This window comes from Pseudophryne corroboree, chromosome 3 (assembly GCF_028390025.1).
Source record: "Pseudophryne corroboree isolate aPseCor3 chromosome 3, aPseCor3.hap2, whole genome shotgun sequence".
Classification (NCBI taxonomy): Eukaryota; Metazoa; Chordata; class Amphibia; order Anura; family Myobatrachidae; genus Pseudophryne; species Pseudophryne corroboree.
The window spans coordinates 408728832-408750892 of record NC_086446.1 but is presented as its reverse complement, the minus strand read 5'-3'; the positions used below and the strand labels follow the sequence as shown (position 1 = coordinate 408750892).

General features: G+C 44.4%; 1 protein-coding gene across 4 annotated transcripts in view; it reads left to right on the top strand.

The window, feature by feature from the left end:
- CHD6 (chromodomain helicase DNA binding protein 6) overlaps nt 1-22061 on the top strand; it is a 522916-nt gene that overhangs the window by 280377 nt on the left and 220478 nt on the right. For all 4 annotated transcript variants that reach the window (XM_063960191.1, XM_063960189.1, XM_063960190.1 and 1 more), the window contains 8 exons: nt 2163-2249; nt 3618-3752; nt 9325-9446; nt 9547-9790; nt 11545-11721; nt 18855-18998; nt 19214-19469; nt 21476-21686. In XM_063960191.1, the coding sequence (XP_063816261.1) occupies nt 2163-2249; nt 3618-3752; nt 9325-9446; nt 9547-9790; nt 11545-11721; nt 18855-18998; nt 19214-19469; nt 21476-21686 (1376 nt within the window). The remainder of the gene's footprint in view (nt 1-2162; nt 2250-3617; nt 3753-9324; nt 9447-9546; nt 9791-11544; nt 11722-18854; nt 18999-19213; nt 19470-21475; nt 21687-22061) is intronic.

Below are 22061 nucleotides of genomic sequence, written 5' to 3'. Positions count from 1 at the left end.
GGAAAAAAGGCATTCCGGATGAAGTCATCCCTATCCTGATCAAAGCCAGGAAGGATGTAACCGCAAAACATTATCACCGCATTTGGCGAAAATATGTTGCGTGGTGCGAGGCCAGTAAGGCCCGACGGAGGAAATTCAACTGGGTCGATTCCTACATTTCCTGCAAACAGGAGTGTCTATGGGCCTGAAATTGGGGTCCATTAAGGTTCAAATTTCGGCCCTGTCAATTTTCTTCCAAAAAGAACTAGCTTCAGTCCCTGAAGTTCAGACGTTTGTAAAAGGGGTACTGCATATACAGCCTCCTTTTGTGCCTCCAGTGGCACTTTGGGATCTCAATGTAGTTTTTTGGGTTCCAAAAGTCACATTGGTTTGAACCACTTAAATCTGTGGAGTTAAAATATCTCACATGGAAAGTGGTCATGCTGTTGGCCCTGGCCTGGGCCAGGCGCGTGTCAGAATTGGCGGCTTTATCCTGTAAAAGCCCTTATCTGATTTTCCATTCGGACAGGGCGGAATTGAGGACTCGTCCTCAGTTTCTCCCTAAGGTGGTTTCAGCGTTTCACCTGAACCAACCTATTGTGGTGCCTGCGGCTACTAGGGACTTGGAGGACTCCAAGTTGCTAGACGTTGTCAGGGCCCTGAAAATATATGTTTCCAGGACGGCTGGAGTCAGAAAATCTGACTCGCTGTTTATCCTGTATGCACCCAACAAGCTGGGTGCTCCTGCTTCTAAGCAGACTATTGCTCGTTGGATTTGTAGTACAATTCAGCTTGCACATTCTGTGGCAGGCCTGCCACAGCCAAAAATCTGTAAATGCCCACTCCACAAGGAAGGTGGGCTCATCTTGGGCGGCTGCCCGAGGGGTCTCGGCTTTACAACTTTGCCGAGCAGCTACTTGGTCAGGAGCAAATACGTTTGTAAAATTCTACAAAATTGATACCCTGGCTGAGGAGGACCTGGAGTTCTCTCAATTGGTGCTGCAGAGTCATCCGCACTCTCCCGCCCGTTTGGGAGCTTTGGTATAATCCCCATGGTCCTTACGGAGTCCCCAGCATCCACTTAGGACGTTAGAGAAAATAAGAATTTACTTACCGATAATTCTATTTCTCGTAGTCCGTAGTGGATGCTGGGCGCCCATCCCAAGTGCGGATTGTCTGCAATACTGGTACATAGTTATTGTTACCAAAAAATCGGGTTATTGCTGTAGTGAGCCATCTTTTCTAGAGGCTCCTCTGTTATCATGCTGTTAACTGGGTTCAGATCACAAGTTGTACAGTGTGATTTGTGTGGCTGGTATGAGTCTTACCCGGGATTCAAAATCCTTCCTTATTGTATACGCTCGTCCGGGCACAGTATCCTAACTGAGGCTTGGAGGAGGGTCATAGGGGGAGGAGCCAGTGCACACCAGATAGTCCTAAAGCTTTCTTTAGATGTGCCCAGTCTCCTGCGGAGCCGCTATTCCCCATGGTCCTTACGGAGTCCCCAGCATCCACTACGGACTACGAGAAATAGAATTATCGGTAAGTAAATTCTTATTTTTGATATACTTGAAATATTAGGGGGAAAAAAAAAATAATCTCTGCTCCAGTCTGTATTATTACATATTTATGTACTTTGGTCTTAATTATACATTTTGTGGTTTAGACTATGCACCATGTATAATTATAAAGTACACTGTTCTAGGTGATAAATACTGTAGCTAATGAATCATCAGTATAATGGAGGCCCAAGTAACTGAGACTCACACTGGGCTTCTTATACACCTAACTTATTCTGACTCTTATAATAGGTGATATGTGTGACATTATTTGACATGATGTATTATGCCCTTTAATTTGTAGCAGACTATCCTAGTTAATCAAAATGATGTATTATATATTATTACCACTGTTACCAAACAACAAAACATTTTCACAGTTTAATGCACCTTTGACTAGGGTTAGACAACCTTATTGTGTTTGATCTTTAACTCCATCAGGTTTCTAGAATGTTTACAGCAGAAATATGTATGCTGATGTTGTGTGAGGCAGTGATCTGTTCATTCCTGTGGTCACATGATTACTTATGAATACAGCTCTTCATGTGATAGGGTAGCGTTGTGATGTGAGTAGTCACAGGTGAAATTTTAGTTGACCAATATATTTATTTTTTTCTCCCTTAGCCAGATGAAGATATGTTTAATCCAGACTATGTGGAGGTGGACAGAGTCTTGGAAGTGGCTCACACAAAGGACTCTGATACAGGAGAGGTTAGTGCATTAGTCCTTATAAAGTGACAGATTGGCTACAGATAATAATTTGTCAAATATTGTATTCTGTTTGCAGGGAATCTTAACGATGAAAATTAATCAAACGATCATGTTATGGCCAGGGCCAGATTAACAATGGGACAGATGGAGCTACAGCTCCAGGCCTCCACATAAAAATAGGCCCATCTTGCTGGCAGCAGGATGATGACAGCTGGCCAAACACTCATAAATCATAAGTATTACAACTGTTTTTGTAGTTTTCTCACAAAATTATCACATTTTTCTATGTTTATGTAAGGGGCACATGATGTACAGGGTGTACACCCACACGTAACTCGGGCTACACTCACACAGCACTGGTAACAGCTCCTCTGCATCTCAGTATAGGCCCTAGAAAATGTTCAGCTCCAGGCCCATGTGGCCCTTAATCCGGCCCTGTTTAAGGCTATGGGGAACTGCAAAGGGAGAAATAAAATAGATAAATTCCTAGATTCATGTATAGTTTAAGTAATGCACAAACCACTAGTTATGGCACATTCACCAGCGTGCAATAAACACATTAGGCATTTATAGGTAAGTGCCAGAGGAACATTTTTGCACTTGACCTATATTTGTACCTTTTTCTGGTTATGATGGATTACCTGCATTTAAGGCAAAATATTAAAGTGTTTATATTTACCTATTGTTCTCCTATGCTGGGCATAGATATCTAACAGTGTGAAACCATTATATGACGTTGCTATACATTCTTCTAATATATTTCACAGTGTTTGGCCACACAACATCTACTTTCTTTCCCTGGAGAGTAGACATTTCCTGGTTCCTCCCCTGTGAAGGAACAAGGAAAATATAGGGTGGCTGGCAGTGCTTACACTGCTAGATGTGATCAACCAATGATCGGATCAGTTAGGCATGTTGGAAGATTATTCAAGCCTGACCATACCCTATGCCAGGCCTTGCCAACCTGTGGATCTCCAGCTGTTGTGAAACTACACATCCCAACATGCCCTGCCACAGTTTTAGCATTCCCTAATGGCAAAACTGTGGCAGGGCATTCTCTCAATAGATTGAGAGCCACAGGTTGGCAAGGCCTGCACTCAGCAATTTTCGGCCCAGTTTAAAGTTTAATCTGCGTATTGGGACGATAATTGCATAATGTATGCCTGGACTTACTCACAGGTAGAGAGTCAGTGTAATTGAACATAGTGGTGGTGTCATATAACTTCCATGTGGCGCAACATGAAATTCCACTTGTTTAAGAGATCACTGTAGTTATAAATTGGTGGATGCAGAGATATACCTTAAACTCTGATGTTTTATGTCCAGTATTAGCTATTTCCTGCATTAATATTACTTCTACTCTCACAGGAGGTGACACATTACCTGGTGAAATGGTGTTCGCTGTCCTATGAAGAGAGCACCTGGGAACTGGAGGAGGATGTTGATCCGGGTAAAGTAAAGGAGTTTGAAGCACTGCAAGTTCTGCCAGAGATTATCCGAACGGTATTTTAGGTTTCATTTATTAACTGTATTGTCTGTATTATGAGCAAGCTCAACATCAAAGGAAGAAGCACAAATTGGTCATATTATGGGGGAGATGTACTAAGCCTGAAAAGTGATAAATATCACTGTGATAAAGCACCAGCCAATCGGCTCCTAACTGTCATGTCACAGGCTGTGTTTGAAAAATGACAGTTAGGAGCCGATTGGCTGGTACTTTATCACTGTGATATTTATCACTTTTCAGGCTTAGTACATCTGGCCCAATAGGAGGCAGAATACAGTTTAGTGATATGTGAGGCTGTGCTACTTCCTTTGACACTTGTGGCACACAGATCTCAAAGGCTTAAGCTAACTCACTGAATTTATCCTATGTCGAAATGCCTGGTCAAAGATGCCTTCTCAGTTGCAAGTAGAGGTGCAATTAAAATGCGCATGACAATGCCTGTGCTGTACAGTTCTGATTCATGCGCTGTGCTGCAACACACAAAATACCTTCCACAAACAGGCGGGATGTTCAACAATACTTTAGTCTCTTTGTGTGTTGTGGCCCCTGCAGCTTCAGTGCAATCTATCTCACTTCTCATGCAGCATACCTCCGCAATCTAGTCTGAGCAATCTTGTGTCATTATGGCTTGCACTTATTTATAGTATAACACACTTGTTGTAGCAGTTCTTAAGGAGGTGTCAGGATTGTGATTGTTGGACACTCATTTGGTGGATGCTTCTATTCTCACATTTCTGTCTACAAGGATCTGTGCATTATTATACTTTCAGCATAGAGATTTCTATATTAGTGCAGAATTGAATATTTCTATTAGGTGCTGAATATAGGTTGGGGAATGTTGTTTACTTAATGCACACAAGAGACATTTTGGCATTGGGCATAACTCCAAAAATTTAAGTTTGTTTTACTAGATGGAGGTGCAAACGTGTCTCCCAGAAGAACTTTATTGTTACATGTCCTAAGAGGTAGTCTGTATTGGACCTTGGTCTGGAACAACTGTCTGGTGCACGTTATGTTGAATAGCAAAATGTAAGCACATTCCTCCACTATCAAAAAACATTGTCCTTTCTTTCTACAAGTGTTTATTGCCCATTTGCACCCATATGTTGCGGTGCCACGCCGGGTTAATGACGGACAAGCCAAAGGCTGGCAAGGGTAAGGGCGTCACTATGGCATTATTTTTTTACATGTGCACAAGTTTCAATTCTTCAGTTACAAGTTTCCATGTGGGCAGGTAGACTCTGGGCGCTCCACATTGATTGCCGGGACCTAGTGGCAAGCTGGCGTTGAGGGGGCATAGGCTCTCGGCTGCTCTGTTTGCGATATGGTGCATCTACTTGCCCTTCAGCGGGAGGAGCAGACTAGAGACACTTCCATGCATGTAGCCTCACCACCAGTGCTTGTTTCCCCAGTTCCGAAGGGGGTGGCTCTGCCGGTGCCTGATCCGCACTGTCTTCGAACCATGGAACACACAGCTTCTGGTTTTAGAAAGGTTTCCTCATTTTTTTTTTTTATGTTTTTTGAGGATCCTTGGCGGTGTGCAGCCCAGAAACGTCTTCTGCCCATCCAGGGTGTTTTGGAGGTCTCTGATTTGGAAGAAGAGAAGGACGATTATTCCTCGGTCAGGGGTTTGAGGATCTCATTGCTGCGGTCCGGCAGGTCCTTGTCTGCTTGGAGTTGGACACCCTGGTGGAGGCTGGGGGTCCCTTCAAGCGTCTTCGCAAGTGGGTTGTTACATTTCCCTCATCTTCGGACTTTCCTGATCTTATTCAGGAGGCTTGGAAGAATCTGAATAGGAAGTTTTCTGTTCCTCACAGGTTTGCTACTCTTTATCCCCTTCTGGCGGACCATGTGGCAAAGTGGGAACAGTTTCCCAAGGTAGATGCTACGGTGGCACATATGGCAAAGCACAGCCCTTCTTGTTCAGGGCTCGGTGTCCACTGGACAAGAAGTTGGAGAGTTGTCTCAAGTCTCTCTTTATTGGATCTGGGGCGGTTATCCGCCCTCCTATTTGCTTTCAGCATGGGTGGCTTGAGCCATTGAGACTTGGGCCGACTGGCTTGTCGGTGGACTCTGGGGTGATTCATCCAAGGATATGTTGCTTGTGTTGGTGGAGCAACTTTAGGGAGCAGGGCAGTATGTTTGTGAGGCTGTGTAGCACAGGGCTCAGGTGGTGCCATGGGTCTCTACTAGGGCCAACCCCTGCTTGGTGGGCCCTATGGCTCTGTGCTTGGGAACAAGTCCAAGCGGTCCTTGGAGGCACTTCCTTTTAGAGGGGGCGTTCTTTTTGGACAGAATTAGATACCAAAGTACTTTTCTTCCTGTGGCTGCTCTATAGCAGCGAGGTCCACTGTTTCGTACATTTCATGCTTAATTTTGCGGGGCGTCCTCTAAAGGAAATTTTCTGCAAGAGGCAGGTTTTCTCCAGTAGGGGTTCAGCACCCAAGCGCAAAAGAAGCTCAGGAGCAAAGGCTCATGAGAAACCAAGCGCCTGATGAGATCATTCCTGCCCACTCCAGTCCAGGCTAGGCGGAAGCCTGTTCCAGTTCAGGGACCGGTGGGTGGGGTCATCTTCCAATGCTTGGGTCTGGGGTTACAGGGTTGACTTCAAGGGTCCGTCTCAGCAGCGTTTTTTCACAACACCTCTTACCCGGGATACGGAGAAGAGGGTGGCTTTAGACCGGGCCATATATTCTCTGCATTCAGAAGATATTATTGTTACTGTTCTGGAGTTGGAACGGACCCTGGGATTCTACTCCAACCTATTCTTTGTTTGGAAACCGAACGGCTCCTTCTGCCCGATTTTGAAACTTTGGCCTTCAACACCGGTTTGTGGGTGGATCACTTTCGAATGGAGTCTGTCAGATCAGCGATCATTCCCTATTGAGACAATCTCCTCGTGAAGGTCAAATTGGCTTCACATTGCAGGTGCACCTGGATAACATGGTGCAGGTTCCTCAGTATCAGAGCTGAATCCTGAATTTTGGAAAGTCTCACCTAATGCCTTGTCAGCGCCTGCTGTTGGTGAGAGTGATCTTCAACACCTCTCTGCAGAGAGTGTTCCTACTGGAGTCCAAAGCCCGTATCCTGCAAGATTTTATCCTGAGGGTACTGTCAGTGTCTTGTCCGTCAATATTGCTTTGCATGAGTATGATGGTCTCCACCTTCGAGACGATTCAGTACGGCTGGTTCTACTCACGGGAATTCCATTGGGAAATTCTCCAGAATTAGTTGTGATATATAGAGAACCTCTCATCTCAGCTTCTGGTTTTGTCCACCAGCACCCGTCACTCTCTTCAGTGGTGGATGACTTCTAATTACCTGCTCCAGGGAAGATCCTTTGCCACCCCAGCTTGGGTCATTGTGACCACAGATGCGGGGCTGCTCTGTTAGGGTGCCATGGCCTTACATCTTCGCCTCCAGGGTCATTGGTTATCATTGAAGGCGACCCTACAGATTAATGTGCTTGAGTTCTGAGCCATCTATCTGTCTCTGTTGGGGGCCTAGTCTGTTCTGGCCACTCGATGCTCACTCAGTCGGACAATATCACGGCAGTGGAATCATCAGCACCAAATGTGCTGGTGGGGATGGCGGAGGCTTCTCCATTCTGTCCTGGGTGAAGTATTTGATCCGGCAATCTCTGCAGTGGTCTTAACAGGCATGGAAAATTGTGAGGTGGTCATGTTTCTCCCAGGGGAGTGGTCACTCCATTTGAAAGGTCTTTCAACACTTGGTTTGGAGGTGGAGTCTTCTGGAGGTAGACCACGTGGTATCTCGTCAGCACTTCAAGTACCCTCAATTTTGAGCGATGTCCAGAGACCTGGAGGCATCTCTGGTCGATGCCATTCAGTTCCGTGGAGCTTCCGTCTGGCGTATCTCTTACTCACGATTGCCATGTTGCCTCGTGTACTCAAGCGAGCAAGGAGCAACAAGTACTGGTGATCCTAGGGGCTCCGGACTAACTATGCAGGTCCTGGTATGCTACCATTCTCAAACTGGATGTTGCAGGGTCCCTTTCTGCACAAAGACCTTCCTCGGTTGGCTTTAATGGCCTGGCTTTTGAGACTGGACTCTTAAAGGCTAGGGGTTTTTCTCGTTTGGGGGTCCACAATATGTTGCGGGCCCGGAAACCAGTTTCGTCTTGCAATTACCACAGAGTCTGGAGTTTTTACATACTCTGATGTCAGAGGAACAACTTTCATGCTTCACGTTTGCTTGTGTCTCAGCTTTCCTTCAGGGTTGTTTGGAAACCAATTTATGACTTAGTTACTTGAAGGTGCAGATTTTGGCTCTGTCAATTTATTTTCAGAGGCGTCTTTCAATTCTCTCAGGAGTTTGGACCTTTTCAAAGGGTGTACTGCGGGTTCAACCAAATAAGACTAATGTAGAGCAAAACTAATGAGCTCTGGACCGATAAATATCTACAAAATGAGCATGGAAAGCGATTGCAATAGCAGGGTGTCCTCATTAGACAACCCAGTTCCATCCAGCAGTCTGTGCACAGTAATAGAAAAGACTACCTCCTCATCAAGATATGCTATAAATCTACCAGTATAATCCACCAGAGTATAATAATCATGGGCTGTAAAGAGAAGGGGAACGCATTTGTAGAGCATGAAATCCATCTATTGCTTATGGACAATGAGCCATTCTATTTTATTCTGTCGCTGAAATCCCACTAGCAACATAAGCAGCCTCAAGGACCCTGCTCTTAGCCTTCAACTCCACTGTCCACTTTTTTATTAAAGACCTTGGGCTGTGCAACCCTAGATATCAGAGAGCCCCTCAAGAATGTCTTGAAGGTATCCCAGACCAGAGGGGAAGATACTATAACGAAACCACCCGCAACAATTTTATATTTTATTCTGTTTTTCCATACAAGATTGCCCCTTTTGTCATGAATGTGGTGTGTTCAGGCTGTCTGAGCATACCCTGCCCTGGAGGTGGCTTTTGATGTCCCATTGTGAACAGTGTCCCCCAGATAAGAAGAAATATAAAAATTGTTAAATCCCTTTACCTGATTTCATCTAAGGGACACTTTGTTCCCTCTCTTACATGCATCCTTGGTTTTTGCTGGTTTGCATGTTACACTTCTTTTAAAGGTGTACTGATGACTAGGGCTTGCAGACAAGAGGCGCTTATGTCTTAAAGGGATAGCTACTATAATGTGTCGGCTCCATCTGACCCCTTAAGCAACCCGTGGTGAGCAGTATCCCCAGATGGAATCAGAGAACTCTGCCATTACAGTCCAGGATTTATGGAGATCCAAGCTTGAGCACAGGCGACTTAATTAGTACTCACTCAGTTTGATTTAACCATCTGTACTCAAGCATGGATAGCATTAAAATCTGGCCAGTAATGGCGAAGTTCGAGACCCTGTACTCTGTTATTTTTTATACATTTTGAGGGATAGGTATTTTGAGTTTGTATATAGTATATATTTGTTTAAAAGTTGCCAAAATTCAATACAAAAATTCTGACTTAAACAAACAGTAGGATTAAACATTATATAAGTTTTCTTTTTCTGGATAATTGACTAAACTACCCCTGATTATTGTATCCTCGCAGGAGCGCCCGCCTTCTGAGTGCTGGCAGAAGTTGGAGTGTTCCCGCACATACAAGAACAACAACGAGCTAAGGGAGTATCAGCTGGAGGGCATGAACTGGCTGCTTTTCAATTGGTACAACAGGTGAGGTAAAATGCATGGAATTGTGAAGCTGTGTTAAACTGGATCATCCCAGTGCTATATAAAATAAGTAAATAATAATGAATATACCTTAATATTGTAGGAAGAACTGTATCCTCGCAGATGAAATGGGCCTTGGTAAAACTATCCAGTCTATCACCTTCCTCTCAGAGATTTTCTTTATGGGAATCAGAGGACCCTTCCTTATTATTGCTCCACTATCCACAATCACCAACTGGGAACGGGAGTTTCGGACATGGACAGAGATGAATACTGTGGTGTACCATGGGAGCCAGATCAGTCGACAGATGATCCACCAGTATGAGATGTATTACAGGGATACTCAAGTGAGTCTTATACCTAAAATCATTTTATTCTGCTTTAGTCATATGAATCTGTATCCTATGTTTAGAGTTCAAACATACTTAATACTTTGTACCTTAGGTATTCTAATACTGTGCAACGGAACGTATAGTAGGTTTCTCGTTCCATAATTTGAGTTGGATAAATTAGAAGCAACTAGATTTTTATCCAGTTTACAGTATTAGAATAAAATAGTTTGCCTACTATCAGCTGAGAATATAAGTGAAAAGAAAAAATTCTTCACTATACTATCCACTTTTTTTATGCATTATGAAATGCATTTAAAGCACATTAAAATACAAGGATTAGGTATGATATGTCGACATTCACACTGATGAAATGTCAACATAACTGTCTCTGGTGGCCCAGCGGTCACTTTCCTGGTCTGGCGGCATAGGCCTCCTTGTCCCATCAGTCATGTGACTGCCAGTTATGTCAGATTCACCTGATGCGCCAGTGTTCTGGTAAGTAGAATCATTTGGTGTGTTTCCATAAAACTTTAATGTTATGTGTAACATATTATGCTGTGGGACCTTTTTGTCATGCATATGGATAAAAGCACAACACATGAAAAATGTAATTACAATGTATGATTAAAACCTAAGGCATACATTGGTTTTCATGCTTTCTTTGCCAGTTTTCCAAACTTTTTATGTGGAAAAATAGCTAATTTGTAAGCATACAACTATTACAACAGTTGTATTAAAGTCAATATTTAAAATTGTGCTTTCTAATGGGAGATCGGTGACGGCAGGTTCTGAAAGGTCCAAAATGACAACAGGGTTTCCTCCTAGTCGGTACATAGACACAATATAAAACTGTCTAGAATTCAAATTCAGTATGTTAAACACAAAAAAAACCCAATTTGGATTCCTCTAAGTTTAGCGATACTTTGTGTAACCTATGTGCAGCGAAAACTGTAGACCCAACTTCATCTATTGGTTAATGTTCTTATGAATGTAGGGATTTAGTACCTACTCCAGCATCAGTGTTTTCTGTTCCCCAAGGTTATTAGTGTCTCTCAAATGGATTCAGAGAAATGTATAGATTTAATTTTAATGTAGCATGTGCAGAAATACAGGGGGTTAATCAGACCTGATTGCTGTGCTGCAAATTTTGCTGTCCTGCGATCAGATAGTCGCCGCCCAAGGGGGAGTGTAAATTTGCCCGTGCAAGTGTGCGATTACATGTATACACCATGCAAAATGTCCCTCAGTCAGCGGACAGCTGCAAATCCGTTCGCAACTCACTCACATCTAATGGTTTTTCCAGTGTGTGCAGTCTGTGCACAGCCCAGGACTCGCTCCTAGAGTGCGAAAAGAACAAGCTGATCGGGTCCGGAGCGGACATCGCACACCCCCACAGAAAACGCTTGGTCACGCCTGTGTTTTCCCTTACACTCCCAGAAAACGTCCAGTTACCAAACACAAATGGCCTCTTCCTGTCAATCAGCTTGTGAATGGCTGTGCTTGTCGCTGTTCGGCGACGTGCGTGCGCATTGCGGTGCATATGCATGCACAGTCAACCGATAATCACCCGCTGTGTTAAAATGCACAGCAGTGATCAGGTCTGAATCGGGCCCACAGTTAAAGTGAAGGTGTTTGCAAACTTTCTCTCCACGCTGTAATCTTGTGTAGTAAACATTTAATTGGCTTACTTCAGAATATAATTCTTTTCATATGTAATGTATAATAGATGCTCATTTGTTATAATCATTTTGTTTTGTGCATACAAAAAGGGAGCTCCAATTTCAGGAATCTTCAAATTCCATGTAGTCATTACAACGTTTGAGATGATTCTAGCAGACTGTCCAGAGCTAAAAAAAATCAGATGGAGCTGTGTCATTATTGATGAAGCCCATCGGCTGAAGAACAGAAACTGCAAGCTTCTGGAGGGACTCAAACTCATGGCGCTGGTGAGTAGCAGGATATCTCTCGTATTGCATAACCCAGTGCTATAGATATCTTTCCCATACATAATACATGCCTGCATGTACTAGTGTTTACTTTTTTCTCTAGTTATTTATTGGTAAAGTTAGAAATGTTTAAAAAAAAGTAGACAACAGAAAGGGTACTAGGTATGATCTGAGTAACTTATTAGGTTATGTCCTTCCATCCTGAAAAATAAAAGTAATGGCTTGATATGGCCCTGTGAGATCTTTATTACAACAGCAGAATACAACTTATCATAATCATTGAAATCATCTGTGTGCTATCATTTTCAGAGGTGTATTTTGCCTTTACAAATGAACCCCTTTTAAATCTGATAATAGAGCAGAGTGTTATTTTACCAAGCAAAAAGAAGAAAGGTCTCCTATTTGGGGCAATCACAAATAAAAAAACATAGTTTAAAAAAAATAAATTAATAAAACATAAACTTTATTAATAAACCTTTAAAATTGTTTAAAAGCCACTTTTGTTTAATGATAGTGAGAAAAGAAAAATGTGATAACGTGTTTAATAAAAAAAATGAAGAGCACTTCTGTCTTTTTTTCTTATTTCACTGTTATTACAGAATACTTTGCTGGCTTTTAAACATTTTTAAAGGTTTATAAATAAAGGTTATGTTTACTTATTTTCTAACTGGACCTGTTGAATTTGTAATGTATACATATTCCAATCATTCCAGTGAGTGCCCCAAATAGGAATACTTTTTCTTTTTGCTTGTTGGATGCTATGTTTATTCCTGGGTGCACCTCCCTCTAGTATAGAGGTAAATTGAATACATATATTGTACCTTAATTGTTAAAATTTAAATTGGGATTGGATGATTGTTAAAATTTAAATAATAAGTTCTATGTAGATATTTTTTGTATATTGGGAATGTGATTTTAGTAGGAATTTGTTCTGTTTAAAATGTATTTTATTATTTACACAAAATATTAATATTGTAAACATTCAAACAGATGTTGCATTTTGGAATTGTTTTACAATTGCTCCAGACTTGTATTTCCTTTTTCTACAGGCATTGAGGTCTGCAAAGAATATTTCTTCCCCTCTAAGTTGCTATGTGCCTGATTCATGTTTGTAAGTAAAGCAAAAAAGCAAGTAGCTGGGCAAAACCATGTTGCACTGCACGTAGAGCAGATATAACGTGCAGAGAAATTTAGATTTGGGTCGGGTGTGTTCAAACTGAAATCTGAATTGCAGTATAAAAATAAAGCTGTCTAGCTTTTGTTGACTGCATACAAAAGCAGCCAGTGTTTACCCTGCACAGAAAAAATATAACCCACTGAATTCTAAATCTCCCTGCACGTTACACCTGCAGTGCAACATGGTTTTACCGAGTTGCTTGTTTCTTTTTGCTTTTACTTACAAACATTAATCAGGCCCTATAAGCATTCTATTCCAAAATGTCAGTATATAAAAATATTTATAGATTAATTGTTCATGGATTATAAAACATTTTATTTAAGGTTTGCTCTTAATTATTATTTCTCTAACGTCCTAGAGGATGCTGGGGACTCCGTAAGGACCATGGGGAATAGACGGGCTCCGCAGGAGATAGGGCACTTTAAGAAAGACTTTAGGATTCTGGGTGTGCACTGGCTCCTCCTTCTATGCCCCTCCTCCAGACCTCCGTTTTAGACTGTGCCCAGAGGAGAATGGGTGCACTGCAGGGAGCTCTCCTGAGTTTCCTGCTTAGAAAGCATTTTTGTTAGAATTTTTTTTTTCTCTTTTTCAGGGAGCACTGCTGGCAACAGGCTCCCTGCATCGAGGGACTGAGGAGAGAGGAGCAGACCTACTTAAATGTTAGGCTCTGCTTCCTCGGCTACTGGACACCATTAGCTCTAGAGGGAATGAACACAGGTTCGTCCTGGGCGTTCACCCCAGAGCCGCGCCGCCGTTCTCCTCACAGAGCCAGAAGAAACGAAGACAGAAGACATCTCAGGCGGCAGTAGCCTTCGGTGCTTCACAGAGGTAACGCACAGCACTGCAGCTGTGCGTCATTGCTCCGCTACACCTCACACACTCCGGTCACTGTAAGGGTGCAGGGTGGGCGCCCTGGGCAGCAAAAAAACACCTCTCCTACGGCAAAAGTGTATATACATGTACAGGTGGGGCACTGTACATGTATATAAAAGAGCCCCCGCCATTTTTTTATAAGTTTGAGCGGGATAGAAGCCCGCCGCCGAGGGGGGGGGGGGCGGGGGTCTTCTCCCACAGCACTCACCAGCGCCATTTTCTCTACACAGCACCGCTGAGAGGAAGCTCCCCGGACTCTCCCCTGCTTGACACACGGTGAAAGGGGGTTTTAAAGTAGGGGGGGGGGGGCACATTATTGGCGTTTATACACTACAGCAGCGCTACTGGGTAAACATTCTGTGTTTTTCTCCAGGGACATATAGCGCTGGGGTGTGTGCTGGCATAATCTCTCTCTCTCTCTCTCCAAAGGGCCTCAGGGGGAACCTGTCTTCAGAAAAGAGATTCCCTGTGTGTGTGAAGTGTGTCGGTACGTGTGTGTCGACATGTTTGACGAGGAAGGCTCACCTAAGGAGGAGGGGGGAGTGCATGATGGTCAGGTCGCCGTCGGCAACGCCGACACCGGACTGGGTGGATATGTGGAATGTCTTGAATGCAAATGTAAATTTACTGCATAAACGATTAGACAAGGCTGAAGCTAGGGATCAGTCAGGTAGTCAGACCATGCCTGTTCCTGTGGCACCAGGACCTTCGGGGTCTCAAAAACGCACCATATCCCAGATCACTGACACAGATCACTGACACAGATACCGACACAGAGACTGACTCTAGTGTCGACTATGAGGATGCAAAATTACAGCCAAAGGTGGCGAAAGGTATTCGTTACATGATTATGGCCATTAAAGAGGTTTTGCATATCACTGAGGAACCCCCTGTCCCTGACACGAGGGTACACATGTATATAGGGAAAAAGCCTGAGGTCACTTTTCCGTCCTCATTTGAACTAAGCGACTTGTGCGAAAAGGCTTGGGAATCTCCAGATAGGAGACTACAAGTTCCCAAAAGGATTCTTATGGCGTATCCCTTTCCACAAAAGGACAGGATACGATGGGAATCTTCGCCGAAGGTAGACAAGGCGCTGACACGCTTATCCAAGAAGGTGGCACTGCCTTCTCAGGATACAGCTTCCCTCAAGGATCCTGCTGATCGTAAGCAGGAGGCTACCATGAAGCACATTTACACACATTCCGGTACTGTCGTTAGACCAGCTATGGCATCGGCCTGGGTGTGTAGTGCTATCGCAGCATGGACAGATTCCTTATCTACGGAACTTGAAACCCTAGATAAGGATTCCATTCTAATGACCCTAGAGCATATCAAAGATGCTGCTTTATATATATGAGGGATGCGCAAAGAGACATTTGTTTACTAAGCTCCAGAATAAATGCTATGTCTATTTCTGCTAGGCGACTCCTGTGGACCCGACAGTGGACGGGGGATGCCGACTCAAAGCGGCATATGGAGTCGTTACCTTACAAGGGGAAGGAGTTGTTTGGAGAAGGCCTCTCGGACCTTGTCTCTGCTACGGCCGGTAAATCGAATTTATTACCTTATGTCCCCCCGCAGCATACTAAAAATGCACCTCTTTATCAAATGCAGTCCTTTCGTTCCAATAAAAGCAAGAAGGTACGGGGATCGTCCTTCCTTGCCAGAGGAAAAGGCAAGGGAAAAAAAGCTGCATGCAGCTAGTTCCCAGGAGCAGAAGTCCTCCCCTACATCTGCAAAGTCCACCGCATGACGCTGGGGCTTCCCGGGGGGAGTCAGCTCAAGTGGGGGCGCGTCTTCGATTTTTCAGCCAGGTCTGGGTTCACTCACAGGTGGATGCCTGGGCTATAGAGATTGTTTCTCAGGGATACAGGCTGGAATTCGAAGACGTGCCTCCTCGCCGGTTTTTCAAATCGGCTCTGCCAGCTTCCCCGTCAGAGAGGGAGTTAGTGTTGACTGCAATTCAAAAATTGTATCTTCAACAGGTGATAGTCAAAGTTCCTCTTCTCCAGCAAGGAAAGGGGTATTACTCAACCCTGTTTGTGGTCCCGAAACCGGACGGTTCGGTCAGGCCCATTTTGAATCTAAAATTCCTGAACTTGTACTTGAAAAAGTTCAAGTTCAAGATGGAATCGCTCAGAGCGGTCATCGCCAGCCTGGAGGGGGGGGGATTGGATGGTGTCCCTGGACATAAAGGATGCATACCTTCATGTTCCGATGTTTCCCTCCTCATCAGGCGTTCCTGAGATTTGCAGTACAGGACTGTCATTACCAATTTCAGACGTTGCCGTTTGGGCTTTCCACAGCCCCGAGAATTTTCACCAAGGTAATGGCGGAAATGATGGTGCTCCTGCGCAAGCAGGGGGTCACAATTATCCCATACTTGGACGATCTCCTCATAAAGGCGAGATCTCGGGAGAAGTTGCTGGACAGCGTGTCGCTGTCGGTGAGGATGTTGCAGGGGCACGGCTGGATTCTCCATTTACCGAAGTCCCAGCTAGTCCCTACAACGCGCCTGACCTTTCTGGGTCTGATTCTAGACACAGACCAGAAAAAGGTTTTTCTTCTGATGGAAAAGACTCATGAGCTCATAGCCCTGGTCAGGAACCTATTAAAGCTAAAAACGGTTTCAGTACATCATTGCACACGTGTCCTGCGGAAGATCACCCTGTCTCCCAGAGCCAGGGTATCAGAGAAGACCGCAGGTTCGGAATTCAGGACTGGATCCTGGTGACCACGGACGCAAGCTTCCGAGGTTGGGGAGCGGTCACACTGGGAAGAAATTTCCAAGGTCTCTGGTCAAATCTAGAGACTGGTCTCCACATCGACGTCCTGGAGTTGAGGGCCATATACAACGCCCTACGCCAAGCGGAGGCATTGCTTCGGGACAAACCGGTTCTGATTCAGTCAGACAATGTCACAGCAGTAGCTCATGTAAACTTCCAAGGCGGCACAAGGAGCAGAGTGGCCATGGCAGAAGCGACCAGGATTCTTCGCTGGGCGGAAGGCCATGTAAGCGCCCTATCAGCAGTATTCATCCCGGGGGTGGACAACTGGGAAGCGGACTTCCTCAGCAGGCACGACCTGCATCCGGGAGAGTGGGGACTTCATCCAGAAGTCTTCGCACAGATCGTGGGTCGGTGGGGACTGCCTCAGATAGACATGATGGCGTCCCGTCTCAACAAAAAGCTAAAGCGGTATTGCGCCAGGTCCAGGGACCTTCAGGCGGTAGCGGTAGACGCTCTAGTGACACCTTGGGTGTTCAGATCGGTCTATGTGTTCCCTCCTCTACCTCTCATACCCAAGGTGTTGAGAATAATAAGGCTAAGAGGAGTCAGAACGATCCTCATTGTTCCGGATTGGCCACGAAGGACTTGGTATCCGGATCTGCAAGAGTTGCTCACAAAAGATCCATGGCCTCTTCCCCTAAGGCAGGATCTGCTGCAGCAGGGGCCCTTTCTGTTCCAAGACTTACCGCGGCTGCGTTTGACGGCATGGCGGTTGAACGCCGGATCCTAGCGGAAAAAGGTATTCCGGAGGAGGTCATTCCTACCCTGATCAAGGCTAGGAAGGACGTGACATCGAAACATTATCACCGTATATGGCGAAAATATGTTTCTTGGTGTGAGGCCAGAACTGCTCCTACGGAGGAGTTCCATTTGGGCCGTCTGCTTCACTTCCTGCAAACGGGAGTGAATTTGGGCCTAAAATTAGGGTCCATAAAGGTCCAAATTTCGGCCTTATCCATTTTCTTCCAAAAAGAATTGGCTTCTCTTCCTGAAGTACAGACATTTGTGAAGGGGGTACTGCATATTCAGCCTCCCTTTGTACCTCCGGTGGCGCCTTGGGATCTTAACGTGGTATTAAGTTTCCTCAAGTCACCTTGGTTTGAACCACTCAAGACGGTGGAATTGAAATATCTCACTTGGAAAGTGGTTATGTTATTGGCCTTGGCTTCTGCAAGGCGTGTTTCGGAATTGGCGGCTTTGTCATATAAAAGCCCCTACCTGGTTTTTCATGTGGATAGGGCAGAATTGAGGACTCGTCCCCAATTTCTGCCAAAGGTGGTCTCATCTTTTCATATGAACCAACCTATTGTCGTGCCTGTGGCTACGCGGCACTTGGGGGATTCCGAGTCCCTGGATGTTGTCAGGGCTTTGAAGATTTATGTGTCCAGAACAGCTTGGATCAGGAAGACTGAAGCTCTGTTTCTTCTGTATGCGGCCAACAAGGTTGGCGCTCCTGCTTCAAAGCAGACTATTGCTCGCTGGATCTGTAACACGATTCAGCAGGCGCATTCTACGGCAGGATTACCATTGCCTAAATCGGTTAAGGCCCATTCCATTAGGAAGGTGGGCTCTTCTTGGGCGGCTGCCCGAGGGGTCTCGGCATTACAGTTGTGCCGAGCAGCTACTTGGTCGGGGTCAAACACCTTTGCAAAGTTCTATAAGTTTGATACCCTGGCTGAGGAGGACCTCCTGTTTGCTCAATCGGTGCTGCAGAGTCATCCGAACTCTCCCGCCCGTTTGGGAGCTTTGGTATAATCCCCATGGTCCTTACGGAGACCCCAGCATCCTCTAGGACTTAAGAGAAAATAAGATTTTACTTACCGGTAAATCTATTTCTTGTAGTCCGTAGAGGATGCTGGGCGCCTGTCCCAGGTACGGGACTTCTTCTGCAAGACTTTTATATAGTTATTGTTTATATAAGGGTTATGTTATAGTTTCATCGGTTTGAACCGAGTCTATGTTGTTGTTCATGCTGTTAACTGGATAGTTTATCACAGGTTATGCGGTGTGATTGGTGTGGCTGGTATGAATCTTGCCCTTAGGTTAACTAAAATCCTTTCCTCGTACTGTCCGTCTCCTCTGGGCACAGTTTCTCTAACTGAGGTCTGGAGGAGGGGCATAGAGGGAGGAGCCAGTGCATACCCAGAATCCTAAAGTCTTTCTTAAAGTGCCCTATCTCCTGCGGAGCCCGTCTATTCCCCATGGTCCTTACGGAGTCCCCAGCATCCTCTACGGACTACGAGAAATAGATTTACCGGTAAGTAAAATCTTATTTTTTTCCTCTGCTACAGGAACAAAAGGTTCTTCTCACTGGTACCCCCCTACAGAATTCAGTAGAGGAGCTGTTCAGCTTGCTCAACTTCCTAGAACCAAATCAGTTCCCTTCAGAAAGCACTTTCCTCGAGGAGTTTGGAGATCTGAAGACCGAGGAGCAAGTACGGGATTATAATTGGAAAACCAATTATTATTAAACATCTGTTAATGCTGCTGTATTAATGAGATTTTGTAAATTATAAGGGCTGCTTCCAGTAATTAAATGTGGTAGTCTTAGCTCAGTTTTTGTAGTAATTGCCAATAGTAGGCTCTAGAGCAGTACAGACAAATATTAAAATATTTCAAGGCATCTGTGAGTTGTATCTTTTCCTCTCAGGTAAAAAAATTACAGTCTATCCTCAAACCAATGATGCTGAGGCGATTGAAGGATGATGTGGAGAAGAATTTGGCCCCTAAACAAGAAACCATAATAGAGGTGGAGTTGACCAATATACAGAAGAAGTATTATCGGGCCATCTTGGAGAAAAACTTCACATTCCTGGCCAAGGGTGCTAACCAACACAACATGCCTAATCTCATTAATACCATGATGGAGTTACGGAAATGCTGTAATCACCCGTATCTCATCAATGGTGAGTACATTGTGTGCCAAAAACTATTGTATCAATGTGTACTTTATATTCTAGCAGAGTGGCGTATTTGTGCTGGGCACTTATGACGTCTTTTGCTGAAAATGACAAGCACCACTTTGTTCTAAAGGGGTTTTTTTGGGAGGGGGGGGGATATTGAATTAGTCCTGAAATTTTTCTGTTGCAGAAAATTTGAGTTTTCTGAGTTTGTTTTGTTTTTTCTATTGACTATTTATTTTTAAAATGCACCATTATCTTAAATAAATATATAAGGTCAGGGATCTATGTATTTTCACAGCTGCAATTGCGGGGGGAAAGAAAACTAGCTTTGTGTTTTTGGTTTTACCTGCCTAAGGTAGGCGAAACAAAATTCCGATAAGTGTCTATGTTAGAAAAGGAGTTTTTTATTATTATTATTATTATTATTATTATTATTATTATTATTGTTATCTTTTAATTATATGGTGTGACATGGGATCCGCAGCGCCCAATTACAGAGTAAACAAATAAGCAAAACATGAAGACAGTGACTTACCATTCAATACAATATGGGACAAGTACAGGGTATATAAACATAGCTGCGTCAGTAAACAGCACTGAAATAAGTATCAGGGTGGCAGAAAACCGAGGGATTTGGTGCAATCAAGGAAGTATTGAAAAGAAGATAGGTTGAGTAAGAGACATACAGGCACATGAAGGAAGAGGGCCCTGCTCGTGAAAGCTTACATTCTAAAGGGGTCGGGCACACAGACAGGGGTGACACAGATGGGGTAGAAAGGGAGCGTGGGCCACAGAGGCCTTAGGATGAGTGACGGCTGGGTTTGTTGAAGAAGTGGGTCTTGAGAGCCTGTTTGAAGTTTTGTAGAGAGGTGGAGAGTCTGAGGGGGAGAGGTAGAGAATTCCAGAAAAATGGAGCAGCACATGCAAAATCTTGGAGGTAGGAGTGGGAGGAAGTAATCAGTAGGCAGGAGAGGCAGCGTGCATTAGCAGAGCAAAGAGGACGGGTGGGAGTGTAAAGGGAGATAAGATCAGAGATGGGAGAGGAGTGGGTGAGGGCTTTGTAAGTGAATGTGAGAATCTTGAAATGGATTCTGAAGGGGAAGGGGAGCAAGTGAAGGGGGGCTAGTAAGAAAAAGGAGGTAGATGTTGTTCGTTTGGTGAGGAAGATGATCCGGCCAGCAGCATTGAGGATAGATTGGAGTGGAGAGAGGAATGTGTTAGGGATGCCAGTCTGGAGGAGATCACAGTTGTCCAGTCTGGAGATGACCAGTGAGTGGGTAAGGGTCTAAGTGCATCCTGGGTGAGAAAGGGTCTGATCCTGGAAATATTTTTGAGATGAAAATGACAGGTTTGTGAGAGGTGCTGAATGTATGGTTTGAAGGAGAGGGAGGAGTCAAGGATTACTCCAAGTCAGCGCACTTGGGGGCTAGAGGAGATAGTAGTACTATCTATATATAATGAAATTGTGGGAGTTGACGTTGTGCAGGAGGGTGGGGAGATGATCAGCTTGGTCTTAGACATGTTAAGTTTAAGAAAGCGCTGGGACATCCAAGAAGAGATAGCAGAGAGACAGTTGGATACACGAATGAGGAGAGCAGCTGAGAGGTCAGGGACGGAAAGGTAGATTTGAGTATCATCACCATAGAGATGATATTGTACTGTAAGTCAAAAGAGCTGATGAGTTCACCTAATGAGGATATATATAGAGAGAAAAGGAGCGGACCAAGAACAGAACCTTGGGGGACACCTAGAGTTAGTGGAAGTGGGTAGGGAGGTGAAGCCATGAGAGGAGACAGAGAAGGAATGGTCAGAGAGGTAAAAGGATAGCCATGCAGACCAAGGGAGTGAAGGATTTGCAGAAGGAGAGGGACTACATAATGTTTCTCTTCAAGTTCCATGAATCCTTGGACATTCTGTCTTCCTAGTTCCTTAACCATTGGTTGCCTACCTGAATAATATATAGTATACATTTTAAAGTGGATTTATAAAACCTGTTATCCCTGCATTAGGTGCAGAGGAGAAGATTCTGGAGGACTTTCGCAAGACACACAGTCCTGATGCCCATGATTTTCAACTGCAGGCAATGATACAAGCAGCAGGGAAGCTTGTGCTTATTAATAAGCTATTACCAAAACTCCTAGCTGGTGGGCACAAAGTTCTTATCTTCTCCCAAATGGTTAGGTGCCTGGACATCCTGGAGGACTATCTCATTCAGAGGAGGTCAGTCACATCTAATGATGAAAAGAGAACATATAAATAGACATGCTGAAGTCATCTGCAGTCATGCTGTATACCATAGAATACATTTCACTGTCTTCCAGTTTGGGGGACACTACTACCCTTGGGTGTAGAGGGTGCTATAAGTAGATGGCACATTACACTAAATTTGTTTGAAGCTAGGCTTTCTCTTCAGTCTAGTTTTTAGTGCCTTGGAGTGAGGCACACATTTCCCCCCACTAGCTTTGAGTTAGGTTTTATTTCTATTATATTCTGTTTTCTCTAACGTCCTAGTGGATGGTGGGGACACCGTAAGGACCATGGGGAATAGACGGGCTCCGCAGGAGACTGGGCACTCTAAAGAAATATTCAGTACTA